Genomic DNA, 16,121 nt, shown 5'->3' with positions numbered 1-16,121 from the left:
ATAAAATGGAAAAAAACTTATATACGTTTTTATTTAATGAAAAAAGCATTGTTTGCATTCCATTTTAGGAAACTACGCAAATAAATGTAGTGTTTTTTGTTTAATAGCACTTACTTTTTTTGTCTTATAATTTGCATAGGACTAAAAATAAAAGGTCCATGAATGGGCAGAGGTCAGGGAATCCATGAGCACAGTATTTAGTAGTCTTATTGTCTGTCCAGATGTTTCTCCTCTGTTTTGCTTCCTGTCTTAATCACAAAATCTCCATGTTATTATTCTTCAACAGGAGGAGGTCTAGTCTTCAGGACATTTTATAATGCCTATCACAAATAACCACATGAGGGCGCTGTTTCACAAAGAATCCTGATTTAATTTTTTTTATCCTAAGAGCACAAAAATAGGATCCATAGATGAAGAGTGTTCCAGCTTTAGATCTGAGCCACATGTGACTCATTAGACCTTCTGAAATGGACATAAATAAACCAACAAACCCCCTCATGTTTGTTCAAGAAATGGTACTTTTAGCAGTTTTCCTGTCCATCATTTTGCAACATTTGCATCATATTAATTATAAAAGCCTTGTGTTCATAACCTGTCATGCCAGAATGAGCTACATCAATGTGGCTTTAATTTAATTAAATGTGTTGAAAACAAATGCAGTGATCAGTTTCACTGTTTCAGCTCACGCTCTACTCACTACTCTGCAAATTTCTGACAAACAGTAAGATTTTACTCAAAAATTCAAAGAAAAAAAGCATATTTTCAACATATTTGAGATAAATGACAAAATAATAATAATAATAAAGAACAGAATTTAAAGTAGTTTTTATTTCATTGAGACCATCAGAAAATTATTTAACACAGTGCATTATTAAGAAATAAACAATTAGACGGATCTAATAAAAACCTACAGCACCTTAAAACACTTAAGAAATAAAAATCGTGGGGGAAATAAACTGTCACAATGCAACTGTATATTTGGAGACTTGGTAAATCTGTTTAACCTTATTTTAAGGGACAATATAACTTTGCAGCTTTTATTACATTTATTAAAAAAAAAAAAAACTGGCTATATAATCCATAAAGATTGCAGATCCCAGTCTTAAAATGAATATTAAATGTTACGTGTTGGTGAACTTTTAATAAAACCAGTTTACCTAGTGGCAACTTTATCCAACAGGTACACAACTTGTTTAGAGATTTGGGATATAATCCTAGTCTGCACAGTTTAATGGACTTCACGTGTTGTTGAAGCTTTTCTTTTTTCGTTGTGCACCTCCTTTACTTAAATGACTTGATGCTATCAAAAGAAATCATGGATCCAATGACATGTCATCAGTGGAAGCTGATAATCTCATCAAACTGTGCACGCGTCCAACACACGTTCACCTCCGTGTTCATCAATGAAATCAGCGGACACGTGACCTGCGTCAGCCAATCAGCTGAGCGCACCTGCAGCCACTCACAGCTCTTTTAGGAGCAATTTGGGCGCAGCGTGCAGTGGCGTCTAGTGGAGAAGAGGGGAGCGTGTGCACGGTGCTTCCCACACGCGCAGACACCTTTCAAAATCCGCTCACTTCGAAACGAATGGAGAAACGCACGGATCTGGCGCAGCTGTTCTGCATGATCGGCCGCCACGGTCCCGCCGTGGCTGTGGCCGTGATGGCGATGGTGTCGGTGGTGGCCGGGTTCATCATTTACCGGAGCGTGAAGGGGAAGCGGAGGAAGGCCGCAGCCGGGGACGGTGCGTGCGGGAGCCGCGGGGCGTCCGCGTCCGAGCTGGAGGAGACCCGCAGCTGCGTGGCGCCAACAGGTACTTCATGTTTGATCGCAGCAAAATGGGATTGATCAAACCAGTGAATGAAAATGGTGTCAGGTTTCAGAACAGCATTTTGAAACTTTGCTTGGAGCATGAAGCAGCTGTGTAATGTCCAACTGGTCCAGACCCCACGCCATAAAACGTGGAAACACAGGCTGTCTTGCATGCGCACTTCAGTCACTGCTTTGAATTTGGACGCATGCTCCATTGCTCAACAATTTTTATTTATTTTAAGTTGCTGTCTTCTGCAGAAGTTGCCAAAAGGTCCACTTCTTGTATGCACATGGGTTACTTTGTGCCATTGTTTCAAATGCTTCATTTGATGGGCATCTGCACTGAATCATTAAGAAATTAATTTATAATTTGGTAAGTTTAGACTGTAAAGCATTGAGACTGAGCCCCCCCATCATGGTTTAGTAACTATGTTGACTCTTGTATTAATCAGATTCAGCTGAGCAAGAATTCAATCATTGATTTTTATTGATTTATCTAGTTGTGGAAATTTTTGAGTTCAGAGGTGAAAAGGCCGTTGGAACATTTTTTTTGTACTTTCTAATATTTAAAGATTTATTTTTAAGAGATTGAGCAGCTATACAGCAATTTAATGCTCATTAAGATTTTTTTTTTTGTTGCCTAAAAATGACATTTTTTTTAATCTTAAATAATTGTAATAAAAACAAATACTTGACCAAATGCATGTTTAATTTTAAGCATTTGTGTACTTGTGGTGGCCATCTTGAATCATACTGAATAAAATATTTGGTTGTACAGGTGCTCAATGATGTGAATTCCAATAAACATTCAGTGGTTTGTAAGATTTTAACATGCAAATTCATAACTGCTCTCTTTTTTTTTTTTTTTTTTTTTTTTTTTTATCATGGCATGCACCAAAGCTTTAGATTCTATTGTGAAGAAAATATCATAATGAATGTTAAAATTGCTTTCTTCACATTTTAGACTTTCAAAATGTTAAGTATTACAACTGGTCGCATCTAATGGGTTATCTAAAGTCTGATCTAGGAAGTTTTGAACTAAAGTATACAATGTTTAGTTTAATTTCTTTTTGTCTAGATCTGAGTGACGATGACTTGTTGGATATGAACGTCGCTAATGTAACGAGGAGTCCTGGCAACCTCCGAAAGCGCCGTGCTGCTGAGAAAACATCCGATGCGCCCAAGAAGGAACTGGAACCAGAAAACAGACTTGATGCTTCACGTTCGTTGGACTCTTCCGGTGTTGCTGAGGAATGTGCAAAAGTTGCTTGGACAGTGGAGGAGGTCTGCAACCTGAGTTTACCAGATGATGAACCTTCAAAAGATGCAGAGGAAGTTCAAAGTAGCTGCTTGACACCTGTAGAAACTTCTGCTGGACATGAAAACGAAGAGGTGAGACCATTTAATACGGACTAAAGGCTAAACTAATATAAAACCTTTTCCTAGCATAACCATAAATCCAAAATCGCAACTCATTGTATTTTATTTGGGTCTTTTTGATAGGTGCCAAAAGCACAGGAAGTTGGGTTGGCTGTGAACAATGCTCTGGATGAGAAACTCGCAGAAATGGAGAAACTGGCTTCAAACAGCCCAACTTGCCCTGAAAATGCTCCAGCAAATCAAAACCAGGATGATGCACAAATAGAAAATCAAACCACCCCAGAAACCATCGACGTGGACTCTTGCTTGGAAGAGCCAGTCATTTGTATGACTGCTGTAATCTCCTCTAGCAAGGACAAGACCAAAGAAATGCCCCACCCAGATCAGGTAAAGTTCTCTGATGGCAATAATTGCAGTTCTTCAGAGAATGTAGAAAGTGTGCCACAAACTAAAAATGCACATGAGCAACAGATGGCTTTGGATCATGTGATTGGCTACTCTACATCGGAGCAACCAAAAGTGCCATCTTCACAGCAGGGCCGGTGTGAGGATATGATTGAGACCATGTTGGGTGCTCATGATATTTTGGATGCCAACTGTAGTCCATTTAGTGAGGTGATTGAAAAGGACATTGATGAAGACCATCTGAAGCATCTTGCCACAATCAGTCCAGTCACACTAGAGCATAAAAATCAAGAACTCGTGTCTGAACACACAGTTGATCCTTCCTGTAACCAAGAGGATGGCATTAAGGGTGTAACATCTTCCTTTGAAGAATGTGATGGTTCACATGGGATCAGCGTTGCTCTCCCATGTCTGAATAGGGTTGAATTAGAAACTATGCATGACCAAGGTTTATGTGCTACAGAAGCTGAATTATGTGGTTTTGTACCAGTTTACTTGCAACAAGAAGTTACCAGTAAATATGAAATTTCTCTAAAGTTGCCTAAAGACACTGGTCTTGATGGTCTTGCATTTGAGTCTGGAAGTCTTCAGATGGAGAAAAAGGAAACTGTCACAGATTTGGTTGTTCTTGACTCAAGTCTGGACAATTTACTAACATCTTTCATAGATGCAGACGTTTGCTCTGTCATGCCTTCCTTCCAAAACCAAGAATGTGAACAAGTGCAAATTGAAGATTTTTCAGAAGTTCCCACTCTTCCTGTCCCGGACCTGTCCGAGAGCATAACGATGTGCCAAGGTCAGCTGCCATCTTTTGAGCATGGTGAACTGACATGGTCATCTTGTGGTGTTGGTGAGGAGAGTGGGATTTCAAGCATGACTGTCAGCCCTGATTTGCCTGACATGGAGTGTGACGCAACTCCTGAACGCATGGCGTTCTCCGTCACTGGTCAGTATCCAGTGTCTGAAGAACATGTTGAGGATCAATGGAATTTTCTTGCTGAAGAAGTTGAGTTTGTCAGTAAGGATATTCTAGCAGGAGTATCACTTGAGTCGTGTCCGTCACATGAGCTAGCCCACATTGAGCACACTAAAGCAAATGCGCTTCCTCCAACAAACGAGGATGCGTCTGCTCAGGAGATTGAGGAAAACTTCAAACTAGCAAATCATTTAATAGCACAGGTTGTGGCCAGTGAGGTCTGTTTAATGGATGCACTTCAGAATGAGATGGACACAAAAGCTGATGTAGAAAGTGAGCAGAAGGAAATGTCAGAAAAGGACAAAATGACTGAAATTAATATCATGGAAGCAACCATGGACACCAATGAGTGGATCACAGATGGTAACCATGAAGTTCCATGGATTAACCTTTCCGTTTCAGCTCCCCACAACACACGGACTGCCTCAGTTTCCTCAGGACACCACCTCAACTCTGTTCCTGTGGATTCCCCTAGTAAAAATGCAGATCCCCTTTTCAAACACTCCAGCATTACGAATGAAGGCAAAGGAAGTGACAAAAAGGTTGTGGCTGTCCAACCCATGCCCCAAAATGTCAAAGTGACCTTCCGCATCCACTATCTAACAAACTCGCCATACCAGAAGGTGGCTGTCACAGGAAACAAACAGGAGCTCGGAAACTGGAAGGGTTTTATCCCCCTTGAGAAGGCAAAGGATGGGCACTGGTCAGCTGTGGTCAACTTGCCTGCAGAAAGCCACATGGAGTGGAAGTTTGTGGTGGTGAACCAGGGTGAGGTGTGTCGCTGGGAAGAGTGTGGTAACCGCGTGCTGGATACGGGCTCTGCAGAAGATCTGCTGGTCCACAAATGGTGGGGGTTCTTTTGAGAAGGCTGGAATGAGTAGTATGGACTGGGCTTTAGGACATGGCCAGGTAATGTCAAGTTTGTTCACTGGACCATCTTAAGTTTAATTACAATTATGATCCGTTGGTGTAAAGTGGGTAAATATGGTAAGAGTTTCTACGTGTTGTGCTATAGTTCTGGTGAAATTGTACTAAGCTTTAGTGGTGAAATGAACAGGCGCTCATTGTCAAGCAAAGCAATAATTATTTTATAACGTCACTTGTAGTAATTTTTATATTTTTTTTTTGGCAAGGGGTGGGGGGGATGTTTACAAAGTAGTGAACTGTTCTAGCTTGTTTCTTTAATGCACAACTTTTTAAAGTTTAAATTTGGAGACCTAACCGTAAGATTTCCAACAGGACGTGTGTCAGACAAAACCACCTTCTGACATGTTTTAGAAGACATTTCTGTTGCAGTCTTTCAGTGAGTGTACTGTAAAGACTGCACAATCTTGGTGGCTATATCTAAAATTATGCAAGCTACACCTCCATATGGGGGGATTTAATGCAAATGTTTGGCTTCATTATACTGCCCTTATGCTGTTTGAAACAATCTAAAGATAAATGCACACGTCTCTTTCACTACAGCAATAATTAAAGCAATAGTTCTGACTGTGCTTGTATCAGGTCACTCTGTGCTGCGTCTTGTCACTACAGCTTTAATGAATTTTCACTTTTTTAGTCTTAAAATGTAATTGTTCCTACTGAATGTGTTTAAATTTAATGAATAAAATACTATTTTTAATTGTGGCTGGATTATTTTTTTTGTTTTGTTTTTAGAAAGGTGTATTTTGTACTGGGTATACTGTGCTTGGAAACCACCAAAGTACACTAAATCTATAGAAGTACTTAAACATATTGACAATTTCCAAATTTATCTCCGAATAAATGTACAACAGTTGGCTTTATATTAATATAAAATTTATTAAACCATATCGAAGCAAACAATGTTGAAGTATTGAGTACATAATTATACAATCACTGGATGAGCCAATGTGATAAACGAGCGATGCATACAGATTGTTATGGAAGTGTTAAACGTATCTGACTCGTGCCTAATGGAATGTAATATTAAGCACTTTTTTTAAGTGGGTATACTGAAATTCTTGAGCTTTTCTAGTGGGTACAGCGTATGCCCGCGTAGCTTATGCACAAAACCACTGGGTGTGATATTCACTTGATATTTGAAATCATTAGTGCAGTGCCTGATCAAACATATTTTGATTTGTTAAAGCTCCTAATTTTCCGTTTAGCTCCAAACCCTTTGAACATGCAGCCTGTTTGTGTCCGAGAATGATGTAAAGCATGAAGCAAACATGATCTAAACTTGAGCAAATGTTTACTGTCGAATTCTGTCACTGATTAACTATTTCAAAAGGCTAATGCAGATAAAACTAGTCCCCTGAGGTGATCAATTATTTTTTCCCCCCTAAATTAAAGGACTCGTTGTTTTGAGGCCAGCTCGGTTTGCTCATGGAGGGAGGGCATCATTAGCAGACCTATTCACCCTGCTCCAAGCTGAAGGTGATTCTGATTTTCTTTTTGGCAACTATAAATGTCGAAGCATGAACGAGATGGATGTGCTGTTAATCCTTTCAAATGACCTAAATTCCAATTTTAGTCCAAATGCTGCAAATGACAATCTGCTGGGTATTGCTCATAAATAAAATTGAGTAAACATGGTTTGACTAGGTCAAAGTTGACCATATATTTTTTTTTTTTTCCCCCCATGGTTTCACATTTTTAAGGTTTGCAAGTCCCACAATAAATTTCAAAGCACCTTTTTTTTTTTTTTTTTAAGCCTAAATGATTTGACCTGATATAAATGTCAATGGGACAATGTGCAGCTGGAAGACACATGATTTTTACCGTGTTTCACAACGAGTTTGGCAAACTGTTGCAGTTTACCTCGAGGTGGAGAGCCATGGGGATGATTAAAGTTTTGCCCAGATATCTTGATGCCTTTCGAAATGCGCCAAAATTCCAAGTATTTTAATGGCTAGGGAAAAACTTGGCCTGGAAGAGACTTTTGTTTTAATGAAGTGAAAATGCAGTTTATCCTCCCTGTTGATGTGGCAGTTCCGTGTGCATTTTCTAAAGCTGCAGGTAATCTTTTATTTAGACACAGATTACAGCTGACACAGTTTGTGCTCTCTCTCTCTCTGCTCATCTTACTTTGTACATTCCTCTTTTGTTGCACGCAGTTTTCCAAGCCTTTAAACTTGTGCCTCCAAGTCATTGCTTGATCTCTTAAAGCAAAAAGGACTTTAGAGTCAGCAGCTTAATCTGGAAACTGCCCCCACAATTCTCTTCACGTCCATGTGCATGCTGGGCAACAAAGCCTTCAAATCTCTTGATTAATCAGCTGTTTTTGTTGGATGCTCTTACCAGAGGTGATCATGGGCTATGGATGATAAACAGATCTATTCTTACCCATATTTTAGTCACTGTTTGGCTTTTTATGAAGGCCACAGAAGAAATTGGTCACATTTGACAAAATAAGAACATTAAAAGAATCAAAGGAAAGTAAAAACTGACTCAAAAGCTGATTTTGTTGGCCTAGTTAATATGAGCAACATGTTTAATCTTTAATCAGGCACATATTTTAGAACCGTTCGATTTGATGTCATCTCGTGGCAACAGTTTTAGTTGCCATCAGAAGAAAAACTTGGATTTTACATAAGCTCTAGTCCAGATGAGAAAAAGTCAATTACTTTGTAGACGGCTTAGTTGGTCAGATGAGTACTTTATTTGGATTTGCTGTCTTTTAAGTAACAGACGGAGGCTGTACCTGAGCATTTTGGGCTACTTGAAGGCAAACGTGTGAAAATATTAATACATTGTGTCCTATGCCAACTGTCGTGATGATGGTTCCTTTACATCACCACCATCACAGACCTTTTACTTTTCAGTCCATCTCTGAGCCTAAATGGTTTGCTACAAGGGAAACTTTAAATTTTATCGTTCATGGCCTTCTATATTTTGGTTAAAGGTAAACATATTCTTGAAACTGAATCTAATGCAGTTAATAAACTTTAAACTACAGCACAGCAGCGAGTGTATATGCATCAAGGGACATGGCTCTGTCTGAAACTTGGTAAAGTATTTGAATTTATTACAGTTATAGACAATTAGTCATTAGTTTCTCTCCACTGGCTTCCTGTCAAATCCATAATTGAATTCAAAATCTTACTTCTAACCTACAAAGCTCTCAACAACCTAGCTCCATCTTATATTACAGATCTTATTGCTCCACATTTTCCTAACGGAGCACTTGGCTCTTAGACTGCAGGTTTACTTGTGGTTCCTAGAGTTTCCAAACTAGAATGGGAGGAAGGTCTTTCAGTTATCAGGCTCCTTTCTTATGGAAGCAACTTCCAGTTTCTGTCCATGAGGCTGACACATTGTCCAGTTTTCAGACTGGGGTTAAGACTTTCCTTTTAAAAATATCCTATAGTTGGGGTTGACTTGTCATGTCTTAAGCTTAGACTACTAGAGGACAAATTGACCTCATTTCCTTAAATGAATTGTTAAAATGAAATAGTTTTCATTTGATACCGTTTCTATATTAACATGTGATTCTTGACCTGCCATTGTGTATCTGTTCTTACCAAACCCAGCCGGTCGAAGCAGATGGACGCTTGAAGGTTCCTTTCTCATGAGGGAGTTTTTCTTTTCCACCGTCACCTTCATGCTTAAGATGAGAGTTCTGCGATGGAGTTCCTCTGAAAGCAGTCTGCTCCTCAGATAGTGTTAAATTATTATTTTTATATATGAACGTTTCTGTTCAGTGCCCTGAGATGACTTCTGTTGTGACTTGGCGCTGTATAAATAAACAAAATGAATAGAAATTTTTAATGAGGTAGCAAGGACTTAGTGTAACAACATATGGGCATTAATCTCTGAAGGTTAGCATACTGTTTTGAAGAAGGCTATCTTCTGGTGGTCAGTCCATGCCTTTAGCTGTGAGGTTGGTCACTGTAAACAGCATACAGTCGACCGTTAGGCTTCTACACATCGTCACTCCAACTCTGACTGCCATGTGTGAAATTCTCTTCCTCCTGGAGATGAGACCGCTGTCTCTTCTTACTGCCGGGTAAGACTGGGCTCCTGCTTTCTTTTGACCTTTGGCCTAAACGGCTTGTGTGATCCAATCAGGCAGCCTGTATCTGTGACTGTTTGTTTGGACTTTAACGTGTCCTTGCTGTTTTCAAACCTGCAGTTTATTTACTCGTTAACGCTAAATTCATTTTTCACTTCTAGAGCTGTGCAGCGTCTGTATTTTTAAAACCGTTCTCGTGTGTGCTGTGCGCTAAAGACAACAAGCTGTGCATGCCCTTCCTGACATTTATTCCAGGTTTAAGAGAGTATAAAAACCTGAAACATTTTGTCTCGATACGATGTGAGGAAAAGGATTACTGTCAAAATGCTCGGTCATATTTTGGGGTGTGCCACACACAGGCTATTTATACAACATGCCAGCTCTCATTCCTATTCCATACAGTGATCAGGCCGTGACCTTCACCAGAGACTAAGCCTGCTGACGGCGCTGCATGACCATAAAAGAAGGAGCAACGAGTGGGAGTTACAATAGGAGGGGAGCAGTGATCTGCTGAGATTATAATAAAAAATCTATTGAAATCAAACAAGGTATGAACCCAAATATCAGTGTGTATATTATATTATTTAGCAGCCAAGTTAGATGTGCTTCCTGATTGTGTGTGTCTGTACAAAATCTTCACCTCCTGTTCTCATGAAAATGAAAGCTCTTCTGGATGTGAGCCACGTTGGGCCGGTCTCCACCAGTGAGGTCATCACTTGGTCGTCTCAGAGGACACTGCAGATGTGGGCTGAATGCGGTTCTGAGCAGAGCAGTTTATGTGACGAGCGAGGGAGGGGGCGATCGTTGTGTCACTTGAAGTTAAACCCTCCCAGTCAGCAAAATATTGGCTAAACAACGAGCGTGAATACTCGATTGGCATGAAAACAAGGTTTAAAAATCTTCATGTAAATACAATTAACTTTTACACATAAATGTCAAAACAACCTTAATCAAAACCAATGAAATTGTACAAAAACAAATGTTTTTTTTTATTGATTTCTTGCCTTTAAATTAATACACTTGCTAATTACATGTAGATTAAAAAATACCGTAAACTATAAAAGTTACTTACTGAACGAAGCAAAATCTTAACGATTATAGTTGCACATTTTCAGAGCAATATCTGTATTTATTATAAAACGTTATTCTTTAATCCCTCCAAGGCTGTGATTTCTGCGTTGCACTCATTTAAGTCTGAGTTAAAAAAAATAAAAATAAAATCCATCCTCCAGTGTTTTGAGCACATCTAACTCAGTGAGCTCTGCGACTCCTCCGGCTCTTCAGTTATGGTGCGGTACTGCTGCGGTTTATTTTCAGCCAGGGCTGAGTCTGTTTGGGTAAACAAGATGGATCGACCTTTCAGGGGTCTCTTGAGCAAGAACCACTGAGAGGTTACCAAGTTCCCATAGCCCTGTGAGTGGGAGAAGGCATAACCTGACCGACGGGTGCTGATACGCCTGACAGGTGGGCGGCGAGGTGCAGGTGATGGCAGCACCTCCTCTCTCACCATATATCTCACCTTTAGAGGAAAAAGAGGGACGAGACTTAAGATTAAAGGATTCAATGACTCCTGCGTGTAATCTCAAGGATTTATAATCAACCTCACTCGTTTCCTCACCTTGTCATTGATAGTTGGACGAATCTGCAGGAGAATAAAGCGAAGAGCCACCACAGGCAAAACGCAAAGAAGGGAAATCAGGAAGATTGTAAGCCACACATTTGGCTGGTTTAAAGAGTTCCTTGCTGTGCCTAAAATAACAAAAGCACACCAGAACAGAACTCGGGGATTAATTATTGAACATTAATGCCTGCAGGAACTGATTCAGATTCATTGTTCAAAAAATTGTACAATAAAATGAGCATTCTTTGAATGAATACATGCAAGTTGCTTGCTTGTAAGGCAAAGTTTTAGATAAAACACACACCTGTTTCTGTGAGTAGCATCTACATTTGCCCGTGGTGTAATCTACATGATACTTGGGTATACGGAGTATACCCACTATGAAAAGTTTAGGAATTTCAGTATACCCTCTTAAAAGTGCCCAATGATACATGCTATATCATTAGACACATGTCATTGATACGTTTAACGTCAGTTAAACGCTTCAGTAACAATCTATCGGTATGTATTCATTTGTTTTGATCGTGTTTTATAAATTTTATAATGTTTTTAAGACAAAGCCAACTGTTGTACAAAGTGCGTTCATTTATTCAAATATAAGCATTAGAGAAATTTGGAAATGTTCAATATGCTTAAAAATCAAAATAAATTTACAATTACATTGTACTAACCGGTGTACTTTGGTTTCTAAGCACAGTATACCCACTACAAAAATGTAGACTACACCACTGTTATGCACTGATGATGGAGTGTTTTGGACGTATGGTCCCCCTTTGCGTGTGTGAAGCCAGTTTCTGGGAATTTCACAGCAGACTGTCTTGAAACTCATCAATGAGGTGCTATTTATAAGACAGATCTTGGTGGCAGGCCTCAGACTGATGAAGTATTTCGGATGAAAGACGAAACGCTTCTCCCAAAAAGAAACTGTCCAGATGACATGATTTTACCTTTTTTTTGTGAGTGAGAAGAAGCTCTAAACATTGTTGAAAAATGTTCTTATATTAAGAAAATGTAATTAGGTTTCTGAAATTTATTAAACTCGACTCAGTGACACCAGTGGTTCAATTTGCCCTTTTAACGTAACATGACCAAAATGGAAGCTCAATTTTTTTACTTTTTTTGGGGGGGGATTAAAAAATGACAAGTTGGGCGGCACGGTGGCTCAGTTGGTAGAGCTGTTGCCTCTCAGCAAGAAGGTCACTGGTCAAATCCCATCCCAGGACCTTTGGGGGCCGAGATGGTGTAGGGGCAGGGCAGCCGACTTGGGACTCAAAGGTCCTTGGTTCAGTCCCCAGTCATTGCACATCTCGTGGTGTCTCTGAGCAGGACACCTCATCCCCAGTTGCTTCACGGGCACCCTCAACAGCTGCCCACTGCTCCACCTGCTGGTGGAGCGGTTCCTAATTTCCGGAGTCAAAATTTCCAGAACTGAACAGAATAGACTTCTAGGAGTCATTAAGAATTATTAAAAGTGCTGAATCCTCTCACCAATGAAGGGAAAAACCGATGTGAAGATGAGAAACATGCCGCTGCTGTACATGGTGAAAGTCACAGCAAAGTAGGTAGCCAGGCTGCCCCACACAAACAGCTGATTCACTGTTGTCCAGTAATGTGTGTCCAGACACAGCTGAAACATCCAAAGTGGATTTTAATGGTTAACTTTACAACAAAGCATCATGAACAAAACACCTCATTTTCAAAGTTTGTATTTCTTTACCATCTTTATGCTGAAATATGAAATGAAAATTGTATGTTTTTACCTGTGCGCTCACCACTACAAGAATACAAGTCTGTGCCAGTAAAGCAAAGGATTGATAGTCTGCAATATCCCCGCCGTCATCTCTAACTGTGTCGCGCATGGCGGCCCATGGGATGAAGAAAAGGATGAGGGAGCTGTAGCAGCTGTGCATCATACAGCGCACAAAGGCGTTTTTGCTAAAATACATGTTCAGCTGGCCGGGAGAGTAGAGCTGAGGATACTGGAAGCTCCAGTGGTCACTGACGTCCTGCAGACAGATCAAGAAAAATCATTAGAAAACTATGTCTACCCAGAAATCCCTTTAAAACACTTTTGAGGATGGTGATTCTTGTTTGTTATAATACCTGGTCAAAGAGGCACAAGCTGAGGATAGGAAGAGCCGTGTACATCAAGTTGTACAACGTGATGAACCACTCGTCGTACACTGTCTAACAAACACAATGTAAATGTCAGATTGTTTGAATGTCTCTGGTAAAAAGTTTGTTTTATAAAACATCCATCCAATGATCCATGGTATTTTGTTTTTCAGTCATGATCCACACCTCATGACCATAGTTTAAATTTAGACAGACCAGTACAGCTAGAGCTTTACATTTTGGCTTAGCTCTTTTATTAGCACTATAGACTGGAGCAACACCTTCATTACTGAAGACAAAACCCCATCTTATTTATCCATCTGTTGCTTGATCCTGCCATCACTCATTTGGACTTGAAGTCAAGAACATTCTACTTTTTTTTATTTTTATGGAGAACGATGGAGTCAAACTGAAAATAATTATGGGGTGCCATTTGTAAAGTTACACAGTCAACAATTAACAGCAATATTTTGGTTTATTTAGCCTTTCATAAGAAAAAAATGTTTTTCACCATTTTATTCATACATTTATAAATGTTATAATTCCAAACTAATAATTTACAAGCTAAATATTTAGTTTACAAACTAAATACTTATCTTACAAGTTAAATATTTAGTTAACAAGCTAAATATTTAGCTCCACACTAAATATTTTGTTTACAGGATAAATATTTAGTTTACAAACTAAATACTTAACATGCAAAGCAAATATTTAGCTTGTACACTAAATATTTAGCTTAAAAACTAAATATTTAGTGTGGAACTAAATATTTAATTTACAAGCTAAAGAGTTAGTTTGCAAATTAAATACTTAACTTGCAAGTTAAGTATTTAGTTAGCAAGCTAAATATTTAGCTCCACACTAAACATTTAGTTTACAAACTAATTGTTTATGTCCAAGCTACATGTTTAATTTACAAACTAAATATTTAAGTTGCAAGTTAAATATTTAGATAGCAAGCTCAATATTTAGCTCCCCACTAAATATTTAGTTTAAAAGCTAAATATTTAGTTTACAAACTAAATACTTAACTTGCAAGTTAAATATTTAGTTAGCAAGCTAAATATTTAGCTATGCACTAAATATTTAGTTTACAAACTTACTTGCGAGTTAAATGGTTAGCTTGTGTATTAAACATTTATCTTGGACATAAACATTTAGTTTTTAAACCAATCATTTTGTGTGGAGCTAAATATTTAGCTTGCTAACTCAATATTTAACTTGCAAGTTAAGTATTTAGTTTGTCAACTAAATATTTAGCTTGTAAATTAAATATTTAGTTAGTGAAATATGACATTTATAAATGTATGAATAACATGGTGAAAATATGACTTTGAAAAAAAAAAAACATTTTTTTTTCTAAGGAAAGGCTAAATAAACCAAAAGATTGATGTTAATTTTTGACTTTGTAACTTTATAAACGGCCCCCCATTAATAAATGTTTTTTTTTAATAAATCTTTTTGTTTGTTATTCTTCACTGATTGCAAACAAGACACATTCCTATGGTTTTTTACAATTATTGCTTTTGATATTCTGATTAGATAACAAGCAAAACAAATAGAGTTTAAAACTACTGAAGGCGGATGGCATTTGAGAAAGACTGGTTGAAAACATAAAGCAGACATTAACAGGGAAAAAAAAAGAGATAAATTGGTCAATTATAGGTCGACTTAACAGTTAAATCCATGAATGTGCACTTTTATAATGCATCTATGTACAATATGTTAAAGTGCATTACTTACTTGTGCAGAAAAGCCACAGAAGAAGGCATACCAGAAGTGCACGAAGGTGAAGGTGAAGTTCTTGTAGAAAAAGTACCGTAGAAACTTGCACATGCGAAGGTAGGACCAGCGACCGTGCACCAGCAGGAGACGCTGGAGGTAACGGAACTGAGCAAAGGAGAAGTCACTGGAGAGAACTGCCTGCATCCCCTCCTGACCACTGATTCCAACTCCAATGTGAGCAGCTAAAGGCCAAACAGAACAAGATTTATTTCTCACACGGACTAACAGGCCGGTGCGTTGCTTCCTGTTCTGCCTGAGTTTACCCTTGATCATGCTGACGTCATTGGCTCCATCCCCGATGGCAAGAGTGACAGCCTGCTTGTATTTCTTGACCAGCTGGACCACCTGGGCTTTCTGCAGAGGAGTGACCCTGCAGCAAATCACAGTCTGACACATGCATGCAGTTCTCAGCAGCTCCAGCTCCAAGTCCTTCTCCAGAGCAAAGGCCTGAAGAGAAATGTATTAAATATATTTTACACAAATGTGCACAAACCTATAGACATAAAGTAATTTAAATGCATCCCCAACAGATCAACACATATTTCATAAGAATGGAAATCACTAAAATTAAGAATTTCCAATCATTTATTCATTCTTATTAGATTTTTGTTGTGATCCAGTTTGATAAAACATTTGTTTTGTGTGATGTTAGTATCATCACAGAACTAATGCACAAAGTTATGGGCTACAGTAAATCCACTAAAAGCAACTTGTTTTGAAATCCCATTTTATTTCATGACCTTGATGCAAATTGTCAAATCGACACATAGACTGACCCCGTTAGATACAATAAAACATTAGTTATTTGCTTTATCTGCTTTTGAATCCAACACAAGGACAAAATCTTTGTTTTCTGATTTAGCCAAAACTCAGAGTAGTGATGTGTCTCACCAAACTGTGTCCGTTGATAACCAGACCGTAGTCTCCGTCCACGTCCTCGTCCTGCACCGTCTTTGTCTTCTGGAGCCAGAACAATCCTGCTCGAGCTTCCATCACTGTCGGCTCCTCTGCTGCTTCTGGACACATTTTCCTTCTCGCATTTCTGA

The 16,121-nt window shown here is 38.8% G+C and overlaps 2 protein-coding genes across 2 annotated transcripts in view; one reads left to right on the top strand and one right to left on the bottom strand.

Moving 5' to 3' along the window:
* Positions 1–1,505: 1,505 nt before the first annotated feature.
* On the top strand, positions 1,506–5,580 carry stbd1 (starch binding domain 1). The gene is made up of 3 exons (XM_037692262.1): positions 1,506–1,813; positions 2,891–3,204; positions 3,316–5,580. Exons 1-3 carry the CDS (start codon positions 1,588–1,590, stop codon positions 5,434–5,436), a joined length of 2,661 nt encoding a protein of 886 aa, XP_037548190.1. The 5' UTR covers positions 1,506–1,587; the 3' UTR covers positions 5,437–5,580.
* A 4,928-nt stretch (positions 5,581–10,508) lies between these two features.
* Positions 10,509–16,121, bottom strand: part of LOC119424875 (phospholipid-transporting ATPase ID) — a gene marked incomplete in the record, with an annotated part of 14,834 nt that continues 9,221 nt past the window's right edge. The window contains 8 exon segments of the mRNA XM_037692389.1: positions 10,509–11,073; positions 11,173–11,303; positions 12,664–12,802; positions 12,936–13,181; positions 13,279–13,362; positions 15,034–15,257; positions 15,339–15,522; positions 15,967–16,117. Coding sequence (XP_037548317.1) covers positions 10,801–11,073; positions 11,173–11,303; positions 12,664–12,802; positions 12,936–13,181; positions 13,279–13,362; positions 15,034–15,257; positions 15,339–15,522; positions 15,967–16,117 — 1,432 coding nt within the window.

This window comes from Nematolebias whitei, chromosome 18 (genome assembly GCF_014905685.2).
Source record: "Nematolebias whitei isolate Nwh7 chromosome 18, NemWhi1, whole genome shotgun sequence".
Classification (NCBI taxonomy): domain Eukaryota; kingdom Metazoa; phylum Chordata; class Actinopteri; order Cyprinodontiformes; family Rivulidae; genus Nematolebias; species Nematolebias whitei.
The sequence above is the reverse complement of the archived record's forward strand: the minus strand, read 5'-3'. Positions and strand labels throughout refer to the sequence as shown.

What these genes read in the sequence shown, in the direction of transcription:
- stbd1 (XM_037692262.1), top strand. Translation starts at nt 1,588, where the DNA reads ATGGAGAAACGCACGGATCTGGCGCAGCTGTTCTGCATGATCGGCCGC. An exon ending in CAGCTGCGTGGCGCCAACAG is followed by an intron (nt 1,814 to 2,890) that starts GTACTTCATGTT and finishes CTTTTTGTCTAG; the next exon opens with ATCTGAGTGACGATGACTTG. An exon ending in CTGGACATGAAAACGAAGAG is followed by an intron (nt 3,205 to 3,315) that starts GTGAGACCATTT and finishes TCTTTTTGATAG; the next exon opens with GTGCCAAAAGCACAGGAAGT.